This window comes from Sander lucioperca, chromosome 4 (genome assembly GCF_008315115.2).
Source record: "Sander lucioperca isolate FBNREF2018 chromosome 4, SLUC_FBN_1.2, whole genome shotgun sequence".
Taxonomy (NCBI): domain Eukaryota; kingdom Metazoa; phylum Chordata; class Actinopteri; order Perciformes; family Percidae; genus Sander; species Sander lucioperca.
In genome coordinates this window covers 16,576,983-16,586,405 of record NC_050176.1, presented here as the reverse complement: position 1 = coordinate 16,586,405, position 9,423 = coordinate 16,576,983, and the positions used below count along the sequence as shown (strand labels likewise).

At 41.5% G+C, this 9,423-nt stretch overlaps 1 protein-coding gene across 3 annotated transcripts; it reads left to right on the top strand.

Moving 5' to 3' along the window:
- The first annotated feature begins 217 nt into the window (after positions 1–217).
- Positions 218–8,745, top strand: LOC116042968 (dnaJ homolog subfamily A member 3, mitochondrial-like). 3 transcript variants are annotated; one of them, XM_031289449.2, is made up of 12 exons: positions 218–460; positions 1,185–1,321; positions 2,523–2,606; positions 2,773–2,985; positions 3,170–3,322; positions 3,491–3,638; positions 3,889–3,953; positions 4,049–4,177; positions 4,804–4,919; positions 5,630–5,724; positions 6,942–7,070; positions 7,883–8,745. In XM_031289449.2, exons 1-11 carry the CDS (start codon positions 256–258, stop codon positions 7,061–7,063), a joined length of 1,467 nt encoding a protein of 488 aa, XP_031145309.1. In that variant the 5' UTR covers positions 218–255; the 3' UTR covers positions 7,064–7,070; positions 7,883–8,745. The 3 variants fall into 3 exon arrangements, with proteins under 3 accessions (XP_031145309.1, XP_031145308.1, XP_031145310.1); XM_031289448.2 differs by having other exon boundaries at positions 6,942–7,078; XM_031289450.2 differs by lacking the exon at positions 6,942–7,070.
- The last annotated feature ends 678 nt before the right edge of the window (positions 8,746–9,423 follow it).

The window sequence follows — 9,423 nt, the reverse complement described above, 5'->3', positions numbered from 1 at the left end:
AAATTCAACTTTTCATGAGCTCAGGAAAAACAGCCCTGTTTTCAGCTTTGTGACAATGCATTTTCCAGCTGATCCAAGATGGTTTTAAAATAGTTTAGTAAATGTAGTGCAGTGCGAGTGTGAAGCAGGTGTGAAGTAGCACAACATGGACAAGTGCAGTAGAGTCCGTTAACTACTTTGATTTGGTTATGGTCAATTTTAATAACTCGCACATGCGCAGACCGCAGATGCGCTGACACCGGTAGTGACGCGAAAATGGCGTCCTCCGCTGCACGGCTGACTACACGCTGGTTATCGACATCAGTTTCTACTGGACACCGTAGCGGTCGTTTTCTGACTCTCTCCGCCAGACATGCTGGAGTTTGTTCAGCGACGATATGGCAGACACACCGGGGAGGGATAGCGGTTAGCCGGAGCTCCTGGACACATGGAAATGTCGTGACATTGAGAGGACTGACAGGTGAGATAGCTAACTGTTAGCATAACATCAAGAGAGTTTCTTATAGCAGCAGCAAACCTCTGTCACTATTTGTAACGCCAGCAGTTTGTTTAAATATACAAAACCCCGTCTTCCAGGCTTTGTGTTGTGCACATTAGAAAGTGCGCAGCCAGCTTAAGGCTACCATAGTCCTCCAAGGCTAGTTAGCATTGGTATATGATGTAACTGCTCTCTGTTTACCAGTATGATTACATCAGTTCCACACTGACCATATGTTATGGCCGTACAGCCCTTTGTGTCAGCATCATTTGGTTAGTGGTGGAAGAAGTACTCAGATCTCTTACTTAAGTAAAAGTAGAAATACTACAATTTTACTCAAGTAAAAGTTCTGCGTTCAAACTCCTACATAGGAAGAAGTTCAAAAGGTATTAGCATCAAACAAAAAAATATCAACAGTGGAAGTACTCACTATGCAGAATGGCCCATTTTAGAATCGTATTATATTACTGGATTATTGGACTGGTTATCGATGCATTGATGTGCACATCACTGTGTTGCAGCTGGTGAAGGTGGAGCTAATTTGAATTAATTTATTCATACTTTATTATTACCTACATTATACGTAATTGTGTGTGCTGACGGGAGTACAGTCAGGAGCTTTGATGCCATGTTTGTTTCTTGCTGACATGTTATGGGCATTTCATAAATGATGTTAACAGTCACTTTTGGGTCCTTTTCTCTGCAGGCTCGAGATGTCCCCATGGCATTGCCTGCCACTTTTTTCATACCAGCAGCAGGTTGGCAAACAAGCCAGACTTCTATGAAGTCTTGGGTGTCTCCCGCACTGCGACACAGAAGGACATCAAGAAGGCTTACTACCAGGTCAGAGAAACACTTTGCTGTGTCACACTATTGTTTTACACAATGTTATGTTTGTTTGGGTACCTTAAAGCTATAGTGTGTAGTTTCTGTCTCCCTCATGAGGAATTCTAAGTAATGACAACAAAACTGTTGGCGCGTCCACATGATACAAGCCTTCCGCCCCATCCCTCCCCCACATAGTTGCTAGTATGCAAGGAGGACATGGAGGATTAAAAAAACATTATGGATTCTTCAGAAGAGGTCATTATCTTCACTCAGGCTTCTGCGCGGGAAAATCACCGGACAACACGGTCTTCTGAACATAGCCACACTGAGAAATACAGAGAGAGTTGTGTGGTGCTGATAGTCTTAAAGCGTAACTCTCACCAAAATGCAACCTAGGGTCTTTTTGGGAATGTACCCGAGTCAAACTTTCGTTTAAAAGCATATTTAGGACGGAAGCGGCACTTTTAAGATTTACCGTATTTTCATTTTTCGGTCAAATGGCCTTTTGAATGGGAGTGCTAGGGGCACTTTCATGCTAGCCTCAAAATAGCTATTTTTAAAACACTAAGAAGGCTCGACACAACGTGAAACTTTGCTCCAAGTATCACCAGGGGATCTACACATGAACTCCAGCATTGAGAACATTGTTTGTGTACCCAGAGTTTACTAAAAAGAGAGGTTTTGAACAACTCACCATAGCTCTTGTTGTTTCTGGCCCCTACCACCTCGGGAGTCAAAACTAGTCCATATCAAAACAAGTAGCCACAGATTTAGTATATCCCTTGTGCACCGGTGTAGTTAAGGTGTAGAGACCCTGGTGATACTTGGAGTAAAGTTTCATGTTGTGTCGAGCCTTCTTAGTGTTTTAAAATAGCTATTTTGAGGCTAGCATAAAAGTGCCCCTAGCACTCCCATTCAAAAGGCCATTTGACCGAAAAACAAAAATACGGTAAATCTTAAAAGTGGCGCTTCCGTCCTAAATATATTTTTAAACGAAAGTTTGACTCGGGTACATTCACAAAAAGACCCTAGGTTGCATTTTGGCGAGAGTTACGCTTTAATTAGCGTTGTAGCAACTCATTTGGCAATGGCTTGAATGTAACGGACATTCATTAATATCAAAAAGTTACGCACTAAAGCTTTAAGAAAGACCTTTAAAATCCTGGTTTCTCATTCTCTGCCCTCATGTTTCTTCCTTCTTTTTGTCTCTCTCCAGTTGGCAAAGAAGTACCACCCGGACACCAACCCAGATGACCCAGAGGCCAAAGAGAAGTTTGCCAGGCTGGCTGAAGCCTATGAGGTACAAAACCAATTACATAAAAGTGTCAGAGATAATTTAGTTACCACTCCAGTTATGTAAAAGTGCAGGAGAATTAGTAATTTATGATGCGCAGCATCATCAAATTATGTTATTCAAACTTGCGTAGTAAACCCAAAATATCATTGTTGTTGGTTTTTGTGTGAAGGTGCTCAGTGACGAGGTGAAGAGGAAGCAGTATGACACATACGGAGCGGCAGGCTTCGACGCAAGCCGTGCTGGGGCAGCAGGCCAGCAGCAGTACTACAGGGCCGGGGGGACCAATATAGACCCTGAGGAGCTCTTCAGGAAGATCTTTGGAGAGTTTACTGGAGGAATGGGCTTCGGAGGCATCCACAACATGTTTGAACAAAGGCCCGAGGTCAGAACTCCCATCACTGTAGCACCAACATGTTTTGATATTTTAACATTAAACCATTATTCTACATGTAAGTTTTTTTCATTTTGCTATTTGAACATGTTTATCCTTATTAAAGTAAAGAATTCGTTAAACATACATGCATTAAATGTTAAGAAGATAATAATTTTTTTCTGTCTTTCCACAGTTTGTGATGGAGCTTACGTTTTCAGAGGCAGCGAAGGGTGCGAATAAGGAGCTCAGTGTGAACATTGAGGACACCTGTCCGAGGTGTGATGGAAGGGGCAATGAGCCGGGCACCAAAGTGTCTCACTGTCACTATTGTAACGGCACTGGCATGGTGAGTTTCAGACCCACAGGTGGCAGCAGGATAGTTAGCAGGGCCCGTTAACTACCTTCAAGCTATCGGGGTTCTAATTGTTCCATTAGTTTCCTCTCAAGATTTCACCACACTGTTCTATTAGTCAGCCACTATACATCGCATTACTGTCTGCGTTGCCGCCTGCAGGAGTCACTCAACACGGGTCCTTTCATGATGCGCACCGCCTGTCGACGCTGTGGTGGGAAGGGATCAATCATAAACACGCACTGCGCACTGTGCCGAGGTTCAGGGCAGACCAAGAAGAGGCAGACAGTCACTGTACCAGTACCTGCTGGTAGGTTTTGCCCAATCACCCAAGGAACAAATTCACACATCTGTTTAAAAAAAAAGAAAAGAACCATGTATAGAGTCTCAATATATCTCAGTATATTTAATCATGTGACAAATTGTGAGTCTATGTAAATTTGACACAAGCAGTAATTTGACTCAAGGCAGTAAACCTGCTTTGCCCACTGTTAGATTTGAAAGATGTTACATAATGACAAACAAAAATATGTTGTTGTTGTTGTGACATTTTCTCACAGGAGTGGAAAATGGTCAGACAGTGCGCATGTCAGTAGGGACAAAAGAAATCCTGGTTACGTTCAGGGTGAGTATTGTTAGTTGTTAAAGTATTGAAGGTGTTATTCATTTCTTGCAACGCATTTGAGTTTGACGTGTTATCTCTGAAATGTCTCTGTGCAGGTTCAGGGAAGCCCGGTGTTCAGACGCAATGGAGTAGACATCCACTCGGATGTTTTCATCTCTGTAGCTCAGGCCATTCTGGGGGGCACAACCACAGCACCGGGCCTCTATCAACCCATCAGTATATTGGTAAGTACAGTTAGGTTCAGAAATATTTGGACAGTGACACAATTTTCATAATTTTGGCCCTGTGCGCTAACACAATGGATTTGAAGAGAAATCATCGAGACATCAAAATTGGAGTAAGGGTTTAGGAATTGCAAACATTTTCATACATAGTCCCCTCATTTCAAGGGACTTAAAGTAATTGGACAATTGAGTTAAAAGCTGTTTCATCCATTAGAGAGATAGCAAAAACATTAGGAGTGGCCAAATGAACAGTTTGGCTGCATTATGTGAACAATATACAGCATCACTCCCCAATCTCCCCCTCAGAGTTACAATACTGATTTTGAGACTGTTCTTCCTACTCAGAATACACAGACAACTGATATTTGTTTATTCAGAAGAGTCATAGTTCAAGTGAAGTGTGAGTTCAATTCATGCTAAATAAGGACCAGTTTCCTTTCATTCAATATGTCTGAATGAAAATACTTAATGAATTATAAAGCAACTAAGTACATTTAGTCAAGTACTGTACAATTTTGAACTAATGGCACTACCATTTCTTATTTTTGGATGTATCATGTGTCATGTATCATGTTCATTTCCTTTCACAGTGCTTCAGTACCGCAAATTTCTGTTGTTGTTTTCAGATTCCTGCCAGTTGCCAGGGTGATCAGGTGATCCGGCTGCAGGCGAAAGGCATTCGGAGGATGAACAGTCACAGCTATGGAGATCACTACGTACACATCAAGATCAGAGTGCCAAAGTAAGACCCACATAGATGTGATACACTGCCTAAAACTGCCCCCCCCCCCCCCCTCCATCATACACATATATACACATGTATTAGTATTACTGTTTATAATGCATAAATTGTAGGAACTGACAGGATTACATTTTACTGAAATGGTATTGGGTAGGATTTCACAAGACAAATAAATTGATTGATTGATATAAATGCATGGCTGACTACTCAGTGAGCCTAATTGTAATATATTAATATGACAATTGTACTTGTTTTAGCAAATCATGACAATATCAGTTATTGCTGTAACAAAATAATGACTGCAATAACTGAACGACTATAAGCATTTCTAATAAAAAAACATAATTTCTTCATTGTTGACATGTCATGTTAAATTATCACATTTTGTAGGACTTTGGCTTCAATACATCAAGATTTGTCCATGTTATGTAATGGTGCAGTACTAAAAGTGTATTAGATTTATCTTCATACTGTCATCTCCCTTAGTCTATTCTCTTCATTTTAAAGACTGTACAGCTCTTTTTCACTTTTAAAATATACATATGTATTCTACATACTTTTATTGTAAATGTCTTTTCTACATATGTTTTTACTTTGACTTTTTCTCTTCCTTGTTTCTGATTCTGATGACCTACACTGTGAAGCGCTAACAGTTACACGCGATTCAGTCTGGATATTTAAATTGTGTTTCTGGTGTCTTGTTCCTGCAGGAAGTTGACTCGTAGACAGCGCTCTCTGTTGCTGAGTTATGCTGAAGAGGAGACGGATGTTCAGGGGACGGTCAACGGTGTCGAGCCCTCTGCAGGTCAGTGCTAAGCGAGCGGTATACTCGCCATTCCCGACCTGTCGCGCGCCAGTGTGACGTCATGGGAGCGCCGTAACTGTTTATACTCGCGCATGGTGGTCGCGACACTAGTTGGAGTCTTCTCCTGAACAGAGGTGTCACAACTGAGGAAAGGCTACCGACTTTGCTATTTCTACGGACTAGAAGAAGAAGAAAAAGGTAAACAACGGCAGAACTGACGTCAATGTCAACAGTGGCTAAGATGATATTGGAGTCAGTGGTTGAGGAAGAACAGCTGCTTTTGAGCCTGCTTGCAAAGAAACAAAATAAAAGAAGGTGGAATGTTCGTCCTTTGAATAACGCCAGACATAAATATGGTGAGTTCAATATCCTCGTGAAACAAATGAGGATGATAGACGAAGAGAAGCACTTTGAATACTTCAGAATGTCTGCACAACGATTCGATGACCTACTTCGTCGGATCAAGCCTTTCATTCACCATAAAAGAACTCATCTTAACCCAGTAAGTGTACAAGAGAGACTTGCAGTCACTCTAGTCCTGGCATCCGGTACCAGTCAGAATGCAGTTGCTATTGGTGCACTTGCTTGGAAAGCTTGCCCTCGAACTCGTCCATGCTTCCTGTTTCTGCTTTGTCGTGCGCCGCTGAAAAGAAATAGACCTCTGGTTGCGCACTTTAAATCCTGGCGCGCCAGCGAGATCTACGTCATTTTGACGTCACATTGTCGCGCGACAGGTCGGGAATGGCGACTGTAAAGAGGCCTTTAGAGTTCAACTCCACCGTTCAGCTAAAACATCACTCCAGTCTAGAATGCAGAGAGACGCATGGACACAGATAGCTTTTTTATTTTTTTTATTTTGACTAAATGCATTATACAAAGAATCAGGTAAACAGCAATAGCACAGAGATCTCAAGTCTAATTCCTATAAAGATATAAATAAAAAAACCACAAAATAATACAAACAATAAAATAACAGATACATTGCATACGAAAATAAATAAAACAAGGTACATACATACATATAAACATATAAAATCACATTTAGTCAGAGGTTTCTTAGAACAAAAGCTCTACAGTTTCAAGTTTAATACTTTTTGTTGTTGTTTAAGTGACTTGAGAAGAGATTTTAGTTCAATGAATAGACAGATATTCAGTCAGTGTCTGTGCACTGCAGCGATGCGAGTAGTTGAGCTGATGCAGTGTGTGTTTGTGTCCAGGAGGGAGCAGCAGCACCTCAGATTCTGGCACCAAGTCGACCAGCTCAGAGGAAGGACAGGACAAGCAGCAGCAGAATGAAGAGGGAGGCTTCTTCTCCAAACTAAAGAAAATGTTTAGCTGACACTCAGGCAAGCAGGTGGGAGCTTCAGACAGTCACAGAACCTCGGACTTCTTCCCTGGCACTGTGAAACATAACACTGGCAAATTCAGTGGACCATCTCTGCAGTAGAGATGTTCCAGAGATGTATTTGTTTTCAACAGCTGTATACTACTTACCCTGTATGGACGTGATATGATTGCTACAGTATCACTGTTGTTGCTGGCTCAGGTTGAACCCTTGCGAGAACGAATGCCTTTCTTTTATTATCTAATTTGACAGTCGGTCATAACGGAGAAATAACATAATTAACTACTTTTAAAGTAGATTTTCTTGGGGGCTATATTACATGGTGTGGTATTTGATCGGTGAATAGACTTGCATATTACCGATACCAGCATTTAAGGCAGAATCCGAGGCATTTCCCATACTGGTTTCGGAACAACTTCTCAGTTACATTTACAGCAGTTACATCCCATCAGTCAGTTTCTTTATACAGCACATTTAAAAAGTCTGCATAGTGCTCTGTAGCTACCATTGAGGGCACCAAGGCCATGCCCTTAATACTGTTTAAGGATATTTGGGGGTTATAAAGACTTTGAAACAGCATTTAGTCAAAAATACATTTTAACATGTTCAACTGATTTATATATCCAACAGAGAAAGTCTCTTACATTTTTCTTTTTCCATATTGTACACATTTGTCAGAGCAGTTGGGGTTGCATTGGTGGACTTTGCACTCTTGACCTCAGTATTTTTAAAATCCTGGCTACAACCCTGTCTCTCCATGACAAACAGCTCTAGTTATATGTCAAACTTTAACCTGCTTTCTTCTCTCTCCAGATACAAAACCACGGTAAACATGGTAAAGGAAGAAAATAAATCCACTGACTTGGCCCCCATGCTGTCTCCTCCTGCTCCTGGGGATTGAGCAAGGAGGATCAAGAGAGCGGAGGAGTGGTATTTGTGTTGACACAGTCACACATTGTTGAAGCTGCGGTTGGCAAACAGGCCACGCAGACGCCAGGTCCACACACCCACTGGCCCGTCACCACAGACAGGTGCTGAGCTGAGAAACTCAAGAACTGCTGGAAGAGAAACAGGACGGCGACTACAGAGGACTGTTGTGCTACAACTCCCGTCCCTGTTTACTTTGAAACTGCACTGCACGTTGAGTCACAAAGGGCTCTACAGACAGTAACTCTCTATTAAATAAAACCAAGTTAGAAGAGAGGATGACCCACTACACTCAAATGGCTTCATTGCACAAACATTTCGACTACACTTAGGTTTTTCCAAGGCGCTGTTAAAATGTCGGTGAGCTTCCTCTGCAGTCACCCTCTCTTCTAAATAGGACACTGCTATGACCAGCACCTAATTGTTGGTGTGCAGTCACTACACAATTCAGTTAAAAGAATAAAACAGACACAGAATAGTAATTGGCTAAGTAACAAAGTTGTATTTTTATCAATCCTGGGACTCACTGGATGTTAAAACTTCCAAAGTACCATAGACATCCAATTCTGTGAAATGCATTGGGAGAATATTCTAATATTATAGCAAGAAATAAAAACAGGTAGAGAAAGGAAAATCGTAATTATCTCGATAAGACTTAGATGTACTCAGTAGGATTTGTTGTACCTGTGTATGGCAATAAAACTGTGCGTGATTTAATAAAATGCTAAAGCAACTTTTTTAAACTTTCATTCTTTCCTTTCAGGCATTTTTTCAAACTAAGCTTTAACATTTATATTGTTATACTAAAAGTAAACAGTAGATGGCGTTGTGAGTCATGATTTAACCACCTTCAGTGCTGTTTCAAGATTGTACAACTTTCTTCGCCACTAACACACTCAAACTCCAGCCCTCTAGCTGTTTGGCGTGTTCAGCCACCCACTTCATCACCGTGAGCAGCATCTGAACAGAAGCTTTTGTGAGGGTCAACGAGAACATTCGCTTCAGACCGGGGTTTTTCCAAATGTGCTCGCACTCAAAGTGGTCAGTCTTCACTAACAGGACTTGTGGTGCCTCCCAGGGGAGAGTTGTGACTTCATAAAAAAGTCACAGTTACACGTAGAACAAGCCGGTGGCTGTGTTTTACATACATCTCCACAGTGTATTTTCTGTTCTTCTTAACATGTGGTTTCTAAATGCTATAAAGGGATGTAGTAGATCACTGTGTTTCTCTGGTGCTAAAGGATAAGTGCAGGGCTGATTCTAGGATCAGACCTTTAGGGGGGGCTCAGCCCCTAATGACAATGTGACACGGACACAGTGCCTTGTAATCAGTAATTTCATTAGCCGATAATCTCTGAGCTAGCTACTAAACAACAACGTCAGCTAACGCTTTTTGACACGATTAACACTATGATGGAACTAAACCT